Source organism: Solanum pennellii, chromosome 6 (assembly GCF_001406875.1).
Source record: "Solanum pennellii chromosome 6, SPENNV200".
NCBI classification, from domain to species: domain Eukaryota; kingdom Viridiplantae; phylum Streptophyta; class Magnoliopsida; order Solanales; family Solanaceae; genus Solanum; species Solanum pennellii.
The window spans coordinates 50,194,511-50,216,379 of record NC_028642.1 but is presented as its reverse complement, the minus strand read 5'-3'; the positions used below and the strand labels follow the sequence as shown (position 1 = coordinate 50,216,379).

The window sequence follows — 21,869 nt, the reverse complement described above, 5'->3', positions numbered from 1 at the left end:
TATAAAGTTTAAGAAATATTTTTTCCATTGTTAATTATTTGTTTATTTTTTTTATTTATAGTTATGTCTAATTACTTGTTCATTTTGATAAATTAAAAAAGGACAACTTATTTTTATCTATTATACCTCAATTAAATGATTAATTATTTTGAAAAATGTAAAACTCTTCATCCACTTGATAATTAATAGGTGCAAAATGATAAACTCACTACGTCATTAATTATTTTCTTAATAAGTGTGTCAATTTAAAAGTTAACAAGTAAAAAGGCACGAAAGGAGTACGAAAAGGTTTTTATCATTTTACTGAATTACCTCTAATTTTAGTTGATTTTTTTCCACGATAAAATGTTAACTAAAACCTACCAAGATTAAATAGAGAAGACTAAAAAAGATGGAGTATGACCAAAGAAAATACTAATTTTGAGCATATATCACGGAAATGAAAGAAAAAAAAAGGTGAAGTTATGACTTATCGATGTGCTTCATCAATCATCAGATAATAAAAGGTAATCCTGCTTTTGTTTTCTTTGATTTTTTATAATTTTTTTTACATGTCTTGTGTTTTATAGTAAATCTTTTTTATTTAGTTTTAAAATGTGTAAATATTATTAAAAAGATAAAATCGAAGAACCTAGATCTGCTTATACACTGGCACTCTAACCTTTCATCCCTCCTTACATGAATTATTAAAAATCTCACGATCCCAATTTAATGTAAACACTTGCCTTTTTAATATGTTCAGAAGAGAATGTGACTTTTTTATATTTAAAAATAACTTAATTTTATATGCTTATTTTATCCTCAATAATGGGGTGTTGCAATACTATTATTGTCTATCAGCTTTTATAATAATAATAATTACCCTATCAGTGATTTTCAGCTAAATAAGTCAGATTTAGTTTAGATTACAATTTTTAAATGTTAAAAATTTCCTTTCACCATCTCTATTTAATAATCAAATAATGTCATATTAATGGGTGAAAAAAAAAGTAAAATTTTATCTATCATACACTATTTCAAAAAGAAATCATAGACGGTTAGTGTACAATGATCAATCTTTTTTGTCTCAATCTGGATACCGATTTATTAGTCTTTTTAAATATATTTTACAAAAATTAGAATCTACAAGTTGTCAAATTAAGAATATTAAAAAAGTACATGTGCAACAATATTATGATAAAATTTAGTAATTTAAATTCTGATAATATCATGTGACGTGGAAAAAACAGAACAATATCTACCCACCAGAGTTGCAACTTGCACGTCATCTCCGGCGTTGGATGAATGAAAATTTTCAATAATCCTACTATTGTTGTCTAGAAATTATAACAAATAAATAAATAAATAAATAGGTTGAAAGAGATGGTGAAAGGAAAAATACACTTCATTTATTTGAAATCATGTATTGTATTTCTCTCTTACATGTTTTAAAAGAAAATATTAATTTTTATCAATTTTATCCTTATATTGTCTTTTTTCGAATTAAATATTTATTATATTGAGGTGTTTGAAGTATTTAAAAAACAATTAATAGTATCAAAGACAAAATGATTAATTTGATTAATAGTAACAAATAATAATACATCTATTCTCTCTGTCCACTTTTATTTCTCATGATGCGCTTCTTAAAAGTCAATTTGATTAATTTTTAAATTTTAATTAAATTACATTAATTTAATATTTTTTTTAAAAAAATTAAATATTCGAAAACTATACTAAATATACAATAAACTACAACTGTTTTTGCATATCATATCATAAAAAATTAATCAAAAATTTTATAATTTGACTCTAAAATAAAAAATTATCAATATTATTTTTCTTATATGTAGAAAAAGAAGAGAATATAAAAGAGGACGAAAACAATGCAAGCGTTGTTGAGTGAAGTTGATTGGCCGCCTCACACAAAATTGTCGCCTCGTGAAAAAAGGTTAGGTGGGCGGATTTTTTTATTCTTCAGCACCCTATTTTATCGGTATATTTAGGCAAGTCTAATATCTAGTGAAATGAATCTTAACTTTAATTTTCATGTAAATTAGATTTCATTTCCCATTGATATGGGGACTTAATAAAGACATTATAACTTTCATTTCACTCTCACATCAATTATTCCTTTTATAGTATAACAACAAATGTTTCTTGTACTCATACTCCTTTCTTTCATTTTACTCTATCTATGTTTGAAAAAGGAGAAACATCTTCTAGTTACATCACATACTTTATCGGTTCTTCCAAGCTCCAAATATGGGAAAATATCCTCTTTCTAAAAAAATAAATCAAATCCACCACATTTCCAAAATACAGTAAGATTACAACTAAAATTCTTGTTAAATGTTTTCTTTTTCATTCTAACTTCAATGTTTCTTCCATTTGTTTGAAAAGTAGAAGTAAAACTAGTTTTGATTTTTAACCAAACCAGACCGTGAACAGTGGATAATGATCCATGTAGAAGTGGCAAACAGTAAGAAATGAGACTAGAAATGACAATATGTACACTTGTAAAACTTACATACCAAGAGATGGTCACAGTCTCACAGATAACAAAAGAGTTGACACAATAGAACAACTAACTAGCCATATTGTGGCTGAGAAGATAAATACTCTTTCACCATCAAGATTTCACTACACAGCTTTTTAGGAACTTGTTGTAATGCTTTTCCTTCTTGCCAGGCCTGCCCTACCATCACTCCTGGCCCGGCATGACGTATATATATGACTATCTCATCGTTAAATGGCCATGGATGCTCCGCTGAGATGTTAAAACACCTCAATTAGGTAAGTAATTTAAGTGCACTAAACGAAACAACAAGGAAAGCTCGGCAATGCCATATCAATGCCAAGAAGAGGTTTCATGAAATTGCAACTCTTTAGTTGCAACTTCGGTAATAACAATCAAATCGAGAAAGAAACCTACCAGCATCTCAACCCCACTTATAAGATTTAGTAGCCAACTGTCAGATAGGACAGTGAAAGCAAGAGGAGCATTTAAAGGTGTGTTGAAGGTTGACATACACAGAAACTTCATGCATACAATTTTTATTGATAATATTTGTGCCATAGAGAACATAGTGGGATCATAGGGTCCATAAAAAATTTCTACCAGGAACCGACTAGATAAGGTTTTGAATTAGTCAACTTGACAATACAAAAGAAAATGAAATCCAAACAACTACGTATACGACTCACTACCAAGCCTGGTATTTCAGGGTATGTAAATCAGTAAGGAAACAATTGTTCAGGAGTGGCTAGGGTAGATAGGCCACTGAAGTTGAAGAAAACGACAAAACACAAACTGCATATGGGGTTATTGGGTAATATGTGGTTTGCACGAGAAGCTGTCTAATCCTGTTCAACAAGAATCCTGAAGTCTGATGCAATAATTCTCACCTGGCATGGGGAAACCACGAGGAAAATCAGGGAGATCCAATATTCCATCTTTGAATTCATATGCTAAATCACAAGGCTCTTCTGTAGACATCACTTCTTTGACTTCAGTAACCGTAAAGTACAAAGGAGAAAATGAACTCGAGAGCCCAGAGAAAACTGATTCGCCTGCATAATGTGGATGATTGGTTAGAAAAATATACTAGGCAAATCAATTGTGCAGTAATCATATCATTATTTAATCAGTGGTTAGTGTGGATCCTAATAAGCTCATTGTACGTTGCCTGATTCGAATATATTGTTCCTGTCCATTATTCTTTTGATAGTATTATAATATATTCCCTCCACTTTTCGTTTAATAGTCTTGGTTCGACGATTTGACTATGACGGAATTTAAGAAGGTAAGTAAGATTTTTGAATCTTCTGGTCCTAAACAAAGGGTGTGTTCAGTCAAATGTTTTCCGATTTTCCCATGTTTGAATTTAAGAAGGTAAGTAAGATTTTTGAATCTTCTGGTCCTAAACAAAATGTGTGTTCAGTCAAATGTTTTCCTATTTTCCCAATGTTTGGTTGGTTAAAATTTTTGGAAAATATTTTCTCTAAGAAAATAAGTTCCTTAAAAATGAGGAAAATGACTTCCTTAGAGGAAATAGAGAATACGAGTTCCACAAGCAGCATTGTGTCCTTCCCACCATCCAACACACCTTATCTTCACCCCGTAGTCCGCATCCCAACCACCTCAGACCCTACTCCCTCTCCACCTCCATAGAGTATACACAAATTCTTTAAGAACAATTTTTTTTGCTTACATACCGAACACAAGAAAATAAGTAAGAAACCTACTTATTTTTCTAGAAAACATTTTTCTTCTTGCTGGACACACATCTTAAATATGTGTGTAATGTACCAAAATACCCATTGAATCTTGTGGTCTTAAACATGTCCTATAGGATGTTGGAAGAAAGAGATGCTAAATATAGTTAGTGACATCCTCTTTTAAATGGTTAAAAACAGAAAGTAAAATACGTAAATTAAAACAGAGGGAGTATTGTATATCTGAGGTTGCAGTCTTTGTAATAATAAAGCAACATTCCCAAACAAGCATGACACTCAACTTATAAACAGAAAGGTAACGAACTGCCAAAGGATTCTCAAGATTACCTCTGAGTAACAAAATGCAAAAGAATTCTCAAGATTACTACAGAGTAAAAAAATGCAAAAAGCTTTAAACAATTATCTTCTCCGGAGAAAAACTTAATTTTAAAAAGAAGAAATTGTTGGCGTGTAACTTAAGATAGCTCTTAACTAACTTACTAATAAGTCGCCCGTATGCCTTTCCATCACCAGCGTGAAATACAACCTGTAAAAATTAATTAAGGAACTCAAGTATTAGCACCAAATTATCAGAGTTGAATTCTTCCAAAAATCAGTTCAAAAGACATCAGTAAGGGGTACAACCTTTTTGAAAAAATTTAACCAGGCAATCTGCAGTGGCCCTGTTCACATTTCAAAGTATCTTAAAATCATTCACCGAACATTGAATTGAAAATGACATACACTGGTATGTTACTAGCAGCTAGTAGAATACAGGTCCCGTTAGAGAAGTAGGGTAGATTTCTAAGGATCTAAAGATCATATAGCCCAAGCTGCACAACCATCAGACTCTCTATCTCTATGATTACCCTCACCCCAAATCAAATATGTGAATTATCAGTCAAACTCTTTTTGAGTACATGTGATTTCAAAATCTGGTATCATCTAGTTGCTTGAAACTTCATATGCTAAGGGCAAATAGAAGAAAGACCACACCACCAATCTTGGTTAAACGTGGACAACACTTTGTCATGATCCAGAATTATTAGAAACATAAATCAGAATATAGAACTATTTGGGTCATAAAATGGAAAAAATGAAGATAAGTAACCTCCGCTTGTTCTGCACTTCCAAAATTCAGCAACTGTATCACTATTTCCAGTTGCTAGCAAGCTCGATGCACTTTTCTCTACCAGTTTTGAATTGTTGTACCTTGTCCCAGCTATCTCCCAAGCTTGTGAAATCAACCTGCTTGAAGTTAACTAATGATATGAGGATATATTGTAACACTATCAATTGTGTGCTATGTTACGTTACATAAGCTGACTGTCCCTAGGCCTAGGATGGGTTATATTTAAAAGAGACATAAATGATAAATCTCTAGAAGTGATAGTTTGAGGTGTAAATATATGTAATGAGCATAGCAAGCTTCTCAGTCGGGGGAGGAGGAGATAATCATGCTTTTGCATATAGCTAAAGATCAGGTATTCTATGATTCTACAAGCTAATAAAATCAATAAAAGCAAGTCTTTATCATAAATTTATAATAGCCATAGATCACAAAGCAAAAGGATGTCCAGAGGGGCTTAAATAGCAGGGGATGTATGGGGCGTAATATCTCAAGATGTCTAATAACTACGAATGCAGTAAAGGAAAGACACATATTCCGTCCAATTTACACGGCTAATGTTTACTTTCCTCTAATCAAATGTTTCATAAAATAGACTCTCACATCTTTCAAGAATTCAAATTCATTTTTGTTTAAATCGTTCAAATTTAACCAAAATATTGTTTTGCTTATGACACTGGTCTCACCTAGCCTAGTAACGTAATTCTATCATCTATTCTTACCAATACAGTATACAAGTCATTCTATCCTACTAAATTTCATACTCAGTCGAATCATACAAAAGGGACAAAGAGAAATATTCGCTGCTTCATGAAGCACAAGTCATAAAATCAAGAGAAAAAAGGAAACCAAGTAACATACAGACCTTGGGTTAAGCAAGGCCAACAGCCTGTGCCGCCTTTCCTCCGGAATATCCTCAATTTTCTTCCTAACCATAACAACAAATAACAAGATTAATGAGACTAAATAAGTGTTTAATTGCTAAAATGCATCAAATTTACTAATTGTCTATCAAAGCAATTCAGTAATAGTGTTTCACCAGAGATAAAGGGCGGGATTATAAGAAGATGGGTCCAAAGGAATAAGCTCCATGGGAGGGTCAAGGAAGGTGACTACATCCTGTTCGTCCAAGTACACTATCTTGCCATTCGGTAAAACTTGGTAGGGTTTTTCATCCCACGGTGAGGCAGAGCTGGAGAATGAAGACGAAGTTGCCCGTACAGCGGCGCAGTGGTTCGCCCGACGCGAAATTGACAGAGACGTGCCGGACTGAAGAGCTGAGCCAAACTTTATGGAACAGAAATGCGAAGCTGGCTGCCGATTTTTGCAAGTGATTATTTTGGGGGAGAAGACTACGAGGCTATGGGCGCACGCCCTCTCTGGTGCAGCTGTTGCTTGAGGATACTGCATTGTGAAAAGCCCAGGTTTAGCCAAGTGAAAAGTAAACCATTGTTACTCCCAAAAGACGCTCAATAATTGAGTACAGTTTTTTTTTTTTTTAGCAATTATTACATTTGTGAGTATGTATTACCTTATCTTGTTAATGCAGATAATTAGCGGCACTGTGGACGAAAAATTTAATTGAATTAAATTATTTCAATTCTTCAGTTTGGTATTTGTTTTTTATTTTTGAAATTTTGATTTGAAGTTCGATGCAAGGGAGCGATATTAAGATGTATTGGAGGATCGAATTTTTATTAAATAAATTTAAAATATTTTATATGGTTAATTAATAATACTTATACATTTTTTACTTGAAATATTTACATGACCTATTTAAACTTTTTACTTCAGCTAGCTTTTTACTAGAAAAAATTATTTTACTAATATTAATATAACATTATAATGACAATTAAGTTTGGAATTATTGCTGTAGCAAACACTTGTTAGCTTCTGTTCATTGTAGTAGCAAACGCTTGTTGGCTGTTTATGTACGTTCTCATAAATTGTGAGTCCTTAATTAATAGTTGTTCTCTTCTTTATTCATTCAATTATGAGAAAAATAAAAAATAATGTTACATATTTACCTTCTATTTATTTTTATTAAGCACATGAAACTATTAACACTTTATTATATTTTCACTTTATTTTTATTCACACTGAAAAATCGATTTAAAAATACCGAACTAAATCAAATCGAATCGGTCTTAGTTTGGATGGTGCACATTTTTCTAAAATTGAATACCGAATTAAAATTTAATTAAATCGAACCGAAGAATTGAATTCCCACCTCTACCCGTCACTGAAAATTTGAAAAAAAATAAATTTTTCCTTTTAATTTTAATTTGTGTAGCCATTAAATATAAATTTGAGTTATTTTTGACTTGTTGCAAGTAATTTGGAGCAAGTAAGCAAAATTTTATACTCAATCTTATAAATATAAGATATATATAGAATTTTGCAAAAAAAAATAATCATATTTAATGAAAATCGTATACACCGTCATTAAAGTATTTCTTTGAAATATTATTTTTAATTTGAAAATTAACTTTGGAGATAGTAAAATAATTTTATGGCCAAAACATTTTATGTCTGACCATATATATAGATTATAATAATTTTTATTTTTATCTTTTATGAGTAATTTGAATTGCAAAAAGTGAAATATTTATGTAGTTTTTTTAAACTTAAAAATTCCAAAATTAAGTTAATTTTAGGACTAAATATGTTGTTTTTTTCAAAGTTAACAAAGAAAAAAGTATTTAGGAGAAATACATAATTTTCTAGGTATAGAGGTAAAATTTGCCCATTTCCCCCTTATATTGACATTTGACAGGATATTGTGCGCAGGTACTCATCTCATCCGTGACAACAGAACGCAGCCGAGAGAAAGCAAAAGCAGCAGAAAAATGGCTTCTAACGCAGCTGCACCGTTTTGGAGGTCGGCAGGGATGACTTACATAACATACTCAAACCTATGCGCCAACCTGGTCAGAAACTGCCTTAAGGAGCCTTACAAGTCCGAAGCTTTGAGCCGTGAGAAGGTCCATTTCACCATCTCCAAATGGGCTGATGGCAAGCCTCAGAAACCCAGTAAGCGATCTCTCTCTTTCCTTTATCTCCCTTTCGATCAGGAAACTCAAAGTTCAGATCTTTGGTTTCCCCTTATTTTGTGTATTAATGTTTCAGTAATTGCTTTTATTACTATTCTTCGGATGCTGTTATTAGTGATGGGAATTTCGTTGCAGGGAGTCGTAAATGAATTGAACTTGCAAATCTGCTGTGTTCGGTTTTTCTTTTGAGTGGCATTTATAAATCTAGGGTTTATGTTCATATGGTAGAATGCAATGAGATTCTTGTTCATAAATAGTTAGCTCTGTTGGGTTTCTGCGGGAGTTGTTCTCTAAAGAATTCTATTAATCAAGAGAAAATCTTTCTCCAGCTCCTAGACATGAAAATGTTCTAAATGAACTCTACTCCTGACTAAATAGATAACCAATGAGTTGAAATTAAGGCAATTTTATTAGTTTATCTACCTCTTTTAGGTGGACTGTGGAGGTTTTATTCTTTCTGTCTTGCATTTGGATGTCCACTAAAGCTTGGGAGACTTTGTGGTGCTGAGAATCGTACTTATTTAGAATTTGCACATGATCTCTGTGCTGTTTGCCCGTCTAAATTGCTTGTTTGAACTCATTCACTGCCAACAATTATTCCCCTATGTACTTGCTAGTGTTGATCATTTGTTCAATACCGACCACTGGCTTGCGTACTATTCCTGTGCTCTTTCTTGCTTATTCTCCTCTTCTAAAAAGACAGTATGTACTCACTTGTAATCACTGCTGTAGAGTTAGCAACCTGATATCAGTTCATAGATTTCATCATATCTATACATTCGTATCCTCAACATTTTATGTTGAAATGTTTCATAGCATAATATGTTTCTTCTCATTTTCCTATTTTCATAATACAAGGTCTAACTGGAAGATGAATAGAAGTTGGACTCATTAAGAGAAATAGAAAGAAGTAGAGGATCATTATGATGACCCCACAGGCCACTGCTGATTGATATTAATGTACCGTGGTGCTCATATTTGTGTTTATACATGCTTTTTAATTGGGATAAGTCCACACGTTAAAATTCATAAACAAATGAATTGTGGTAAATAGGAATTTAGCTTTTTCTGCGTACTCTTTTTATGTTTTAGATGAGCGGATGGGGAACGGCGCATGTCTTTTTTTCTCTATTGTCTTATTATCTTTGCAAGCTGTGCTTTCTGCTTACTGATAAACATTTCTGCTGGTTTTTTAACAGCCATCCGCTCGGATTCTCCTGAAGAATGAGAACAAGGTTGGATCTCAGGCTTTATTTCTTCTTTCAACTGAATTTTGTACTGTGCTGGAATTTTGTATGGTGCACGTCTGGTGGAACTTGCTTAAAACATTGATATGCTAATAATATAACCGATAGACCTTGATTTATACTTGGATGGAATTGTGATAATGTTTATTTTTAGACCTGCTTCTGTTGTCAAGTGACTTATTTCCAGTTTTCAAAGGAAACTCAGGCTATCATAATTTATCAATCCCAATGTTCACCTGGTTAATTTGAATCATCGAGTCCTTGAAGACTGTCTTGGAGCATAACAGAAAATAACCGCCTTGGTCATCTAAGCAAACTTGTGAATTACTTCCTATGTTCCAAGTTAATATAAAAGTGGTAAGTAGGAACCAGAGGGCTGAGTAGAATTGTTTATGCTTTATCTTGTGTGAATTCGAACTAAAAACTTAAAGAAAATGAACAAATTACCAATACAACTTGCATGCCATGATATTTTCCGGAAACAAATCTTCTAACTTTAGATTCTAGCATCACCTTAAAATTCATGGCTTGAAGTTTGAACTCTTTTCTTTGTTCAGTAATCCAATACAATGCTTTGTAAATAAGTTTGAGGTTTGATAGAATATGTTAATGCATGGACCGAGGGTTTTGGTGTCTAGTTGAAAGTAGTGTTATCAAAATAGAAAAGCACAAAACATTCTAAGGTTCATTGATATTTTAAGCGCAAATTGAATATAAACGTAGGCTTTAATGAAAAAGAGCAAATGGAGAAACAATACAAGTATACATGTTTTTAGTTCAAGACTAATAGTTATAAGCATGAATAACAACTACATGGCAAAAAATGAAATAGGATTACAATAAAGTGAAATTTCAATTGTTTAGTGTTGCCTCTTCTGGAGATGCTCATTAGTGAGGAAAAACATATCTCAGAGCCTTGATGATGACACTAAAGGGCATATTAAGGGCTCGTTTGGTACAAGGGATAAGAGACAACTAATCCTTGATTAATATGATTTTATCCCATGTTTGTTTGGGATAACTTATCCCTAGATTGTAGTGTTACTTTTATCCACATTGAGGTTGGGATGACAACTTGGAGTAACTAATTCCGGAATAACTTGTTCCCCAACCAAACAAATACTAAGTGACTGTTTTGCGCTTCGCTTCAGGGCTTAAGTGTGCCTTTGACAAAACTAGTGGAAAGGTAATTTTTAATATATCTTGCATTATTTAATAAGAGGTAATTTTTTAATGACGGATGATAAAATTGTCAATCAAGTATTGAAGGCTAATTTCGTAAATCAACTTTCAACTATGGGACTTCCCACTTTTAAAATAAGAGCCTGTTTGAATTAATTTATTTTAGGTGCTCTAAGCTCTTAAGCCAAAATAGCTTTTAAGCACTTTTGTAGTGTTTGGGTAAGTTTAAAAAGTGTTTTCAAGTACTTATTTTTAAGCCAAAACAACAAAACTAAACCAAAAGTCGTAAGTTAAGATTTCTAACTTATGACTTTTGGCTTATAAGTAACGGGCTTCAAGTATGATGATATAGTAGATGATTTATAGCCACCAAATGGTCAATGAATGTTTTAGATCAGAAAGTTCCCATGTAAATGTGTAGCACTGGGAATACAGTAATACAATAGAGTAACAATCATCCAAGGTTAAACCCACCAGATCCAGTTCTTAAGCTGCCCCTTGACGCAAATATCGAGGCCAAAGTTACAAATTTAGAATGTCTCTGTAATGGTTTCATGAACTAGAGTTGCAGGCTCTGTTGTAGAGAACCCTTCATGTGCAGGGGGTTCTCCTTGGCCATCAGAGATTCTGATTTCTAAGCTTTGCGAAGGGAGATTGGGCAATATTTCAGGGGAAGTTTCACTTGCTGCGAGCAGTACTGTAGCCGTTTGGCTTTCTTCATTACCTCCTGGCTTTCCTGACTTAGAATTAGATATATCTTTTTCTTCATCAAAGACTTTTGCTATTGCAGAAAGCTTTTTCCGTATTGAATCATCAGTGGCTAAGATTTCTCTATTCTGATAAAGGAAGATAAGGAAGAATATGAGAAGAGCGGTGCCTGCTGATACACCAGCTATGAGGAAAAGGCCCCTAAAACTATCGAGCGTGAGACTATCTGATGTTCCATTGCTCTGTGAACAATCTGTTTCATTACTAGAGTATTTCTGTATTCCTCTTTTCGCAAACTCTCCTCCCTCCTTCATCTTCAAGACTGCTCTTGAGACATCAGGTACCAAAGGTGAGGCTTCTGAAAATGCCTACAAGAAATTGTGCAGAAAAAATGAATTATATTGGGTGAGATAGTGTTAGGGAACCTTTCCGGTTAAAAGATGCAGATAGAATCTTACTAATCCAAAGCCATCAGTCTTGTAAATTTGACCAACCATAATATACTTCCTGCAGTATTTGTTGAGAAAGAGTGTGAGATTAGGTAGTTCATCAATAATTGCACTAACACCTCCATTTTTGCTTCCTCTTGAGAGCGCATCATTATACTCTTCCAATGTGCTATAACTTCTTAACTTGGATCTGTCAAATTGCATGCGCATCAAGAAGTATTCGACAAAAGAACCTTTTAGATACCCAACATATCCTCCATTGTTAATGAGATCATTGGCAGGTTGGAGCTGTTGCACTGTTAGCATAGATGATAAGCTGGCGGTATAACTTGATGTCAGCACCAGAACCACGAAAACCCACACAATCAGCACAAATCTTGTTAAGTTACTTGTTACCCTCTCTCCTGCAACAACCAGCCATACTTATGATTTTTTGAGAAACAATGTGAAATCTTAAAGCTTCCTTTGAGTTAGAGACTTACTATGAGCAAAAACGAGAGTTGAGAAAGAAAACCAGAATATCATCCCAACTTGCTTGTGCTTGGGTCCTCGAAACTCTTTGTTTACACGATGTTCGAGTACCCAAACCACAAAACCAATGAAGACAAAGAAAGCTCCAGTTGTTATCCAGAGCTCACTCTTTAGAGGTTTCAAGAAAATCCAAATATTCTTCCTCTCATCATCCTTAACTGGCACAACTGTGGAAATACCTGACTCTGGAAAAGGTAATGCGAAGTTCACATACTTGGATTGTCCCGCTAAAATGGTCACATCACCTACAACTACATCATATTCCTGTTCAAGGCAAGCAATGATTATTGCAGTATTAATGATTGGTCTTCCTCAGTCTGAGCAAAAGTAAAAAGCAGAGAAGAAAGTCCCGAGAAGGAGCACGTAAGGTATTTGACCAAAGAGGTCAATTTACACAAGGATTTGGTATTACCATGTTATCAAGATGATCATAGTCTGGGGAAGTGCGGCTATCTGGTATTGTAAATGGAATAAATACATAACTGACAGCATATGGCAAAGATTCGATGATTTCCTTGAAGAAATCTAAACATAAACCAGTTGCAACTATTGCTTGTGTTTTTGAATCTCTTTCCACTTTAATGAATTCGTCCAGCTTTCCATTGACAGAAACTCCAACCCTTAGCCTCTTCCCGCTTGTGGATATGTCCCAGCCTTTCGGAACAATAGTAGATTCACCGGGCCAAATGATGGCCCCTAGTTGCTTATTATCACTTTTAGCTGTTTTACCATTCATCTTCAGTTTATACGAAATGCTATCCTTCTCTGTCCAGAATCCAACGCTTCTCTGTCCTGTCCCAATAATATTCACAATCTGATATGGGGAAGGCTGCAATTCTCCATCTGCTATGCGGAAATCACCACTTAGACCTGCTTTTAGCGTTATGTTTTGCATAGAGTGAATAAGCAGAGATCCCAATTCTGAAGTTCCAAGTGCATCTATGTCCGTTAAGTTCTTTCTAGTATCTGCTCTTTTGAATTTCGGGATAGCAGTAATTCCCACTTTTGCTACTGCTTCTGCTAATGAAGTGATACTATCATATGCCCATAGCCCGAAAACATTGAGTTCTACTCCGTCTATGTCCGGATACACTTGACGAAATCTTTTTCTCCATCTCTTGGTGAAATTTTTAAGCTCGGTTGTACTTGGAACATAAGGCTTTATACCAAGAACACCCTGCATTGATGATTCAATTACTGAAGGATCTACTGAGTCCAGAAGGCTCGTTAGCACATCTGTGATGATCCATGCATATCCACTGCTCATCATCCCAGCTTCTTTGGCCTTGAGGAAAAGGCGCGAGGCAAGATATGGTTGCAAGTGCACGATGAACACCCTCGTCTGTTTTGTATTCAAATTGTATAATTCCTTGAGAATTTTATCATCATTGGCTGAAGGAGAAATAACACTTCTATAGGAAACTAAAGTGTTGTTTTCCAGCAAGGCATCAGTCAGATGTGGAACTATCCCAGTTCCATAGGAGCTATCCTCGTGGATGATTACAACCTGCCTCCAACCATAGTTTTTAACAATTGCTGCAATGGCTTTAGTCTGGCTGGAAGAAGGAAGTGCTACTCTGATGAAGAAGGGATTTTCCTTGACTGAAAGTAAAGGATTTGTTGCTGGAGATATGATAGGAACTTTTGCTCTGTTCCCCAAGTCAATCATAAAATCAGTTTGTGGGCCAAAGATAGCTTGTACTTGGACATCCTTTAGCAAATATATGGCTGCATATACACAATCAGACTGTAAGACATCGTTTGAAGGGAAATTTAAACCAAAAGTGAAAAAAAGACGAAAAGAGAGACTTGTATGCTAGTTTACAGAAGTAAATCATGGATCAGAATATACCAGCTGATGCTGCTTCAACATCATCTTTTTCGGAATCCCTCAAGTGGGGTACTATCCTAGTGGCAGTATGACTAGCTGCAGCATGGTAATCTTCAATTGCTAGTAAAATACATGTGTGCATTACTTTTCCCACATCTGTTTCCATATCAAGAATTATACCCAGATCCACCTTTACAGCACTAGTGTTATTATTTTCACCTCTTATTGGCATTACATAGTGGCAAAAGCTAATGATAGACACAAGTTGAATGAATAGAATTAGGAAGTGACGTCTTGGATTTTTCATTTGAAAAACTCTGGTAGTAAGTAGTCTGCGATTTGGGCAAGGAGTTTTGCTTGTGCAAGTAAACCATATTCTGCAGAGCTCTCTCAAATGGGCGACTTCGGATATATAGCTTCAGAATTAGTGAATTTTATAGATTTTAACAAGTTAAAGACCTTGACTAGTATGAGTCCAAACGATTATTATTGATGTAGATAGAAATGACAAAGTTGAAACTTTCAAAGAAGAAAGCAAGTGAAGTCAATGCTACAAGTCTTCATTTTATTATCTGTACGCTCCGTGATTGATTAAAATGCCTTTTTAAATTATATCAGTTAATTATAACAAGTTTGCGCGTGGGTAATTATTTACCCAAGTAGTACAAGCTATTGTCTCTCAGCTTATTTTCTAATTAAGATTTAATGATTTCAATATTTAAGACTTGTATCATTGAACCCATTACGTCTTTAAAATAATGGGTTCATATTTATTGTTTATTTCAATTTTAGAGAATTTGTACACATATTTGTGGAGTCCGGAGCCTAAAGGGTAAAAAATGTTAACAAAAATTCCAAAACGGTATATGAAATTTCTTTTTAACCAAAAGGGCAAAATCGCTCGCGAAGTAGCGATTTTGTCCACCGAAAAAAGCAAAATCGCTGCTATAGCAGCGATTTGTTAAATTTGCTTTTTTTTTTAAAAAAAAAAAATTATAACAAAATCGCTCCCTCGGGAGCGATTTTCAAAATAAAAATCTTTTTTTTAATATTTCTTTTATATGTCGCTGCTTAGGCAGCGACTTGTGTATAATTTTTTTTAATTAATATTTTTTGCTTTTTTTTTTTATAAAAAAAGTTTAAATCAATTTTTTATTATTTTTTTAAATCAAATAGCTGCCAAGGCAATGATTTTTAATTTATTTTTTTTTAAAAATAAATCGCTGCCAAGGCAGCGATTTTAAATCAAATTTTTTTTAGTGATTTAATTTTTAAAAATTAAAAAAGAAATAATTAAAAATTGCAGCAATTTAATTTTAAAAAAATATTGTTTTCATTTAAACTTTTTTAAAAGAAGCAAAAAAAAAAAAAATAATTTAAGGTAATGTCGCTGCATAAGCAGCGACTTACTTAAAAAGGTTATTAAAAAAATTTTGAAAATTGAATATCGCTCCCTCGGGAGCGATTTTGCTTTAATTTTTTTTTTTAAAAAAAAAAATCAAATTTAACAAAATCGCTGCTATAGCAGCGATTTTGCTTTTTCCAATGGATAAAATCGCTACTTCGCGAGCGATTTTGCCCTTTTGGTTAAAAAGAAATTTCATATACTGTTTTAGAATTTTTGTTAACATTTTTTACCCTTTAGGCTTCGGACTCCATATTTATGCACCGCATAAAATATACTGGATTAAGATGAACCCGACACTAAAGAGCTACATCCCTTTCAGACAACGTAGCATATATAACGTGGCTTTTATCTTACATCGTTCTCAGTAAATCGTTTGCACATCAAGCAGAGAGGTAATTACTTACTTTCATCGGATTATACACCAAATTAATTCAATTTATCTTGATTAGGTGATTTAACGAAGTAATAATGTTTACGTTTAACCATCCCCTATCCCAGAAGTTATGCGGGGAATGATTAAACGCTAAACACTTCATCGATATTAGATAAATGTTGAAATGAACATATACATTAACTGGTTAACGACTAAGCGGTGAGTTTCCAACAGCAGAGAAGAGAAGGACGACGTGTACGCACCCTTAATCGTACATGGTCGCATAGATCTTCGGCTCAAGTAAAGAATATGAGAAATAAAAAAAAACAAATACAGTAATCTCAACACCACACGGAACTAGTAGAAAATTAGAAGAATTTCAATGAATATTAAATTAACTCATAATTACAGAAATGCAATGAATTCAATCTAACGAGTATAAGCTTTGAACCCATCATATCTAAATTCTGGCAAAGAGGGACAAAGTTATAAAAATGTCATCTGGTTTACCCGCGGAACTCATTTAACCCGACCCTGCATAAGTACTTTCACCTCTAGGAAAAACTTCTGGGATGAGCCCTATTAGCTCATCTCTTGTATGGCTCTATGCAATCTCTCTTCAATTGTTGCGGTAACGATTTCATGAACTGGAGTTCCATGTTCTGTTGTAGAGAACCCTTCAGCAACAGGGGAGGATGCTCCTAGCCTGTCGAAAATTCTGATATCTAGGCTTTGCAAAGGAAGGTCAGGCAATACTTCCGCGGAAGCTTCACTTTCTGCTAACGGTGTAGTTGTTTGGCTTCCATTCCCTTCAGATGGATTTTCTGACATAGAATTAGAGTTGTCTTTCTCTTCATCAAAAGCTTTTGCTATTGCAGAAAGCTTTTTCCACACTGAATCATCAGTGGCTAGGATTTCTCTGTTCTGATAAAGGAAGTTGAGGAAGAATAAGAGAAGAGCGGAACCTGCTGATACACCAGCTGTAACGAAAAGGCCCTTAAAACTATCCAGCGTGAGACTATCAGATGTTATAGACATTCCATCTATGCGTGGACAATCTGTTTCATTCCCAAACCATTTCTGTATTATGTTATTCATAAACTCTCCCTCCATTACCTTCAACACTGCTCTTGATACATCAGGTACCAAAGGTGACCCTTTTGGAAATGCCTGTAAGAAGTTGTGGGAAAAGAAAAGATTAGATTGAGTGAAATACCGTGGATAGTGAACATTTCCAGATACTGAGAGAATCTTACGAATCCAAAGCCAGCAGTCTTATAAGTCGGACCAACCATAATATACTTTCTGCAGTATTTGTTGAGGAAGAGTCTGAGATAAGGTAGTTCATCAACAATTGCACCTACACCTCCGTTTTTACTTCCTTTTGAGAGGGCATCGTTATACTCTTCCAATGTGCTATAACTTCTGAACTTGGTGCTGTCAAATTTCATGCTCTTCAAGACGCCTCTCACAAAGGAACCTTTTTGGTACCCAACATATTCTCCACGCTTGATGAGATCATTGAGGTCAGTTATTGTAGGTTGAATCTTTTGCGCTGTCAGCATAGATGTTAAACTGGCTGTATAACTCGAGGTCAGCACCAGAACCACGAAAACCCACACAATCAGCACAAATCTTGTAAAGTTACTTGTTACTCTCTCTTCTGAAACAACCAACCATTTGAGAAACTAGCTAAGATAGATATAAAGCTTTCATATATAATTTACTTTGAGTTAGAGGCTTACTATGAGCAAAAACGAGAGTTGAGAAGGAAAACCAGAATATCATCCCAACTTGCTCTCGTTTAGGTCCTCGAAACTCTTTGTTTACACGATGTTCGAGCACCCAAACCACAAAGCCAATGAAAACGAAGAATGCTCCTGTTGTTACCCAAAGCTCGCTCTTTAGCGGTTTCACGAAAATCCAAGCATTCTTCCTGTCATCATCCTTTACTGGTACAACTGCAGAAAAACCCGACTCTGTAAAAGGTAATGTGAAATCCACATACTTGGATCGGTTTGCTGAAATGGTTATGTCACCTATCATTGCATCAAATTTCTGGTTAAAGTAAACAATGATCATTTCAGTACTTATGGTTGGTCTTCCTTTGCCATAATAAAAGCAAAATAAGAAAATCTCAAGGGAGCATGGATGAAATGTAAGGTATTCAGCCGAAGAGGCTGATTCGAATGAAGATTAGATACTTTATTACCTCAGAAAAGAGCTTATAAGCAAGAACATCAAAGTCTGGAGAAGTGGGGCTATCCAGTATTTGAAATGGGATAAATTCGTAAGGGAGAGCATAGGGCAAGGATTCGATGACTTCTTTGAAGACATCTGCACAGAAACCAGTTACAGTTACTTCTTGTGTTTTTGAATCTATTTCCACTTTAAGGAATTGCTCCAGCCCTTCTTTATCTGGAACTCCAACCCTCAACTTCTTTCCACTTGTGGGTATTTCCCAGCCTTTTGGAGCAATAGTAGATTCACCTGGCCAAAAAATGTTTCCTAGTTCCTTATTATTACACTTGGCTGCTGTTTTACCATTCGTTTTCAGTTTACACGAAATTCCATCCTTCTCTGTCCAGAATCCAGTGTTTCTCTCTGCTTTCCCAATTATATTCATAATCTCATATGGGGAAGGCTGCAATTCTCCATCAACAATGCGGAAATCACCACTTAGACCTGTTTTTAGCGCTGTGTTTTGCATAGAGTTGAGGAGCAAAGATCCCAATTCTGAGGTTCCAAGTGCATCTAATTCCGTTAAGTACTCTCTATTATCTGCTTTTTTAAATTTTGGGATGGTAGTGCCACCCACTTTCTCTACTGCTTTTGCTAATGTTGTGATGCCATCATATGCCCATAGCCCAAAAACATTGAGTTCTACTATGTCCATGTCTGGATACTCTTGACGGAATCTCCTTCTCCACCTCTTGGTGTAATTGATAAGCTCATTTGTTCGTGGAACATATGGCTTTACACCAAGAACACCTTGCATTGATGACTCAATCACTGAAGTATCTACCGAGTCAAGAAGACTCGTTAGCACATCTGTGATGATCCATGCATATCCATCGCTCATCATCCCGGCTTTGTTTGCCTCGAGGAAAAGGCGTTTGGCAAGTTTAGGTCTCAAGTGCACAATGAATACCCTGGTCTGCATTGTTTGCAACTTGTATAGCTCACTGAGGATTTGATCATCATTGGCTGACGGAGAAATAACACTTCTATAGGAGACTGAAGTGCTGATTTCCAGCAAGGCATCAGTCAAATGTGGAACTATCCCAGTTCCAAAGGGGCTATCCTCATAGATGATTACAACCTCCTTCCAATCAAAGTTCTTTACAATTGCTGCAATGGCCTTAGTCTGGCTGGAAGAAGGAAGTGCTCCTCTGATGAAAAAGGGATTTTCTTTTACTGTAAGTAAAGGACTTGTTGCTGGAGAAATGATAGGGACTTTTACTCTGTTCCCTAAGTCAATCACAAAATCAGTTTGTGTCGACATTTGTGGCCCAAAGATAGCTTGTACTTGGACATCCTTTAGCAGGTATATGGCTGCACATACACAATCAGACTGTAAGAAATTGTACAAATTGGCATGAATAACTAACTACAGAGTATGTCTGATAGCTTGTTTGTCCAAGCTTCTTGGAAGCCAGAAGTACTTGTTTTAGTGACTCGTGAAGCAAAGAAAGTAAGATATGCATGCTCGGGAGCTGAATTTACCAGCGGATGCTGCTTCAACATCATCTTTTTTGGAATCCCTCAAGTGAGGGACTATTCTAATGGCACTGCGACTAGCGGTGGCATGGTAATCATCAAGTGCTAGTAAGATAGATATGTGCATTACTTTTCCCATATCTGTTTCCAGATCAAGTATTATGCCCACATCCACCTTTGCAACACTAGTTTTATTATCTTCACCTTTTATTGGCATCATATAGTGGTATAAGCTAATGATGGACACAAATTGAATCAAAACAATTAGGAAGTGGCATTTTGAACTTCTCATTTTGAGAGTTGATGTGCTTGTGCAAGTAACCAACTTGCAGATATATTCTCTGTAGTTTTTCAGAATCAGTGAATTTATAGACTTCAGAATCAGTAAAGTCCATACTCCATACCATAATTGGGGCAAAAGTCCATCCAGTCTTCCATTATGCTTTTAGTAAATTCGTGGTCAAGAAGTAAACGATGAATACTGCATCAATGTTGATTAATTTGCATTAGGAAGCTGCTTAGTAAGTTACCAAATAATGTTGGAAAGAAAATATACGACGCTTAAGTCACGTGCGAAACCTTAATGTTGTACACATAATTTATTTTGACATCTCAAAAGACCCGCTTTTTCCTATAAAATACCAATATTAACAAATATGATCTATTTAAACGCATCATGCAACATGGTGTAGAAAGTGATATGTTCTAGCCATCCCTAAATAGATTCTGCCGTGTGCAACTTAGATTTAATCCGAGCTCCAAAAGGGTTCTGGACACAAAAAATAGTGGTATGCACTAGCCACCACTTAAAAAGTGTATAGATATTACTACATATCCTTTTCTCAAACTTCAAGACATAGATTTTCTCATAATTCATGCACATATTAGTTATGTGGATTTCTAAATTATCAACCTATCAAACACCGTAAAAGTCATACAAAAATTCATACATAAATAACTTATTTCTTATTCAAAACCGAGAGAGGATAAGGCAATAGGATGTTTATCTTTGTTTTCTCTTTTAGGCAAACTAGTTTCCGAAACGTGCGTTGCACGTTTGCCTCATACAATTATTATAAAGTTAAATTATTATATAATGTTAAAATTAGAAATATTAGTTTTATCAATTTATATTTTATTTATTAAATAAAATTCATAATAATCGAATAGTACATTGACCATCAAGCAAGAAATATGAAAAAATAATTATATTATTATAACATCTAATAATATGAATATATCTATATGACTTATTCTTAATAATCTCTCATTACGCCCCATATTAGTAAGTACACAAATTGTGTCTAGATGCATGTATTTAAATATGATTATTTAATATTAAATAATTATATATTAATATTTAATTTAATTTAGGGATAAAATCAGGGCAAAATGGTAATCCAACTTTTAAGTTAAGAGCTTCCCACTTATAATAATACGAGTATATGTTCTATCATCAAAAAAAAAATCATCTACCAAACTAAGTACAAATATGTCATAAATATTTTCTTGGGATAGCTTAATATATATAGGTTGTAGACTACTGAATGTGAATATAATCGAAGACATCTATAATTTTTTTCAACACGTCGCATTAGTACCAATTTATACTCTATCAATAGTTATTTCTCCAAACTCAAAAAAGAATTTAAGAAAATTATAAAAATATTGAACCAAACTAAATAAGTATTAAGAGAATGATTTCTATAATCTGGCCATGTACAAAATTACACTAATAACTTATCTTTTAAGTCTAGCAGGGCACTCTTATAATCGAAGGTTCTGATACCATCATTCTGCTATCGAAAAAGAAAAGCATATCAAAGAAATCATAAGAGTTTTCAGAATGTTCATCTATGTATTTTTCTTTGTACCTACAAAATTAAAATATGCAAAGATGAAACAAAAAGAAAAGAAATAATACATACTTACTGGAGTATCTCCGATGAACATATGAAATTAGGAAGATGGTAGATTAGATTTTTGAATGATTAACATAGAATACACACAATATATTATAGTAAATGAGACTCTTTGTTTC

General features: G+C 34.2%; 4 protein-coding genes across 5 annotated transcripts; 1 reads left to right on the top strand and 3 right to left on the bottom strand.

Annotated features, from left to right (window-relative positions):
• Positions 1-2,423: 2,423 nt before the first annotated feature.
• Positions 2,424-6,823, bottom strand: LOC107023442. The gene is made up of 7 exons (XM_015224135.2): positions 6,366-6,823; positions 6,192-6,254; positions 5,309-5,445; positions 4,843-4,880; positions 4,699-4,744; positions 3,388-3,552; positions 2,424-2,749 (listed from the first exon to the last, which is right to left on the bottom strand). The coding sequence occupies exons 1-7, from the start codon at positions 6,734-6,736 to the stop codon at positions 2,571-2,573; spliced, it is 999 nt and encodes a 332-aa protein (XP_015079621.1). The 5' UTR covers positions 6,737-6,823; the 3' UTR covers positions 2,424-2,570.
• A 1,267-nt stretch (positions 6,824-8,090) lies between these two features.
• LOC107023443 (ATP synthase subunit epsilon, mitochondrial) lies at positions 8,091-9,826 on the top strand. Its single transcript, XM_015224136.2, has 2 exons — positions 8,091-8,359; positions 9,579-9,826. Exons 1-2 carry the CDS (start codon positions 8,176-8,178, stop codon positions 9,605-9,607), a joined length of 213 nt encoding a protein of 70 aa, XP_015079622.1. The 5' UTR covers positions 8,091-8,175; the 3' UTR covers positions 9,608-9,826.
• A 1,323-nt stretch (positions 9,827-11,149) lies between these two features.
• LOC107023440 (glutamate receptor 2.8-like) lies at positions 11,150-14,858 on the bottom strand. Its single transcript, XM_015224134.2, is given in 6 exon segments — positions 11,150-11,884; positions 11,975-12,369; positions 12,448-12,760; positions 12,909-14,224; positions 14,349-14,670; positions 14,672-14,858. Coding segments are annotated over 6 exon segments (2,922 nt in total). The 5' UTR covers positions 14,702-14,858; the 3' UTR covers positions 11,150-11,338.
• A 1,652-nt stretch (positions 14,859-16,510) lies between these two features.
• On the bottom strand, positions 16,511-20,172 carry LOC107021888 (glutamate receptor 2.9-like). Of its 2 annotated transcripts, none has more exons than XM_015222605.2 (5): positions 19,835-20,172; positions 18,321-19,663; positions 17,854-18,166; positions 17,365-17,771; positions 16,511-17,278 (listed from the first exon to the last, which is right to left on the bottom strand). In XM_015222605.2, exons 1-5 carry the CDS (start codon positions 20,118-20,120, stop codon positions 16,691-16,693), a joined length of 2,937 nt encoding a protein of 978 aa, XP_015078091.1. In that variant the 5' UTR covers positions 20,121-20,172; the 3' UTR covers positions 16,511-16,690. The 2 variants fall into 2 exon arrangements, with proteins under 2 accessions (XP_015078091.1, XP_027773386.1); XM_027917585.1 differs by having other exon boundaries at positions 17,365-17,687.
• Positions 20,173-21,869: the final 1,697 nt, after the last annotated feature.

Bases quoted from the DNA above. Each gene is read 5' to 3' on its own strand.
- LOC107023442 (XM_015224135.2), bottom strand. From the start codon at position 6,736: ATGCAGTATCCTCAAGCAACAGCTGCACCAGAGAGGGCGTGCGCCCAT. The intron at 3,553-4,698 runs GTAAGTTAGTTA...CACATTATGCAG, and splicing joins GGCATACGGGCGACTTATTA to GCGAATCAGTTTTCTCTGGG. The intron at 2,750-3,387 runs GTGAGAATTATT...TTAACATCTCAG, and splicing joins TCGTGGTTTCCCCATGCCAG to CGGAGCATCCATGGCCATTT.
- LOC107023443 (XM_015224136.2), top strand. From the start codon at position 8,176: ATGGCTTCTAACGCAGCTGCACCGTTTTGGAGGTCGGCAGGGATGACT. The intron at 8,360-9,578 runs GTAAGCGATCTC...GTTTTTTAACAG, and splicing joins TGGCAAGCCTCAGAAACCCA to CCATCCGCTCGGATTCTCCT.
- LOC107021888 (XM_015222605.2), bottom strand. From the start codon at position 20,120: ATGAGAAGTTCAAAATGCCACTTCCTAATTGTTTTGATTCAATTTGTG. The intron at 17,772-17,853 runs GTAAGCCTCTAA...TGGTTGTTTCAG, and splicing joins AACTCTCGTTTTTGCTCATA to AAGAGAGAGTAACAAGTAAC. The intron at 17,279-17,364 runs GTAAGATTCTCT...AACTTCTTACAG, and splicing joins AGACTGCTGGCTTTGGATTC to GCATTTCCAAAAGGGTCACC.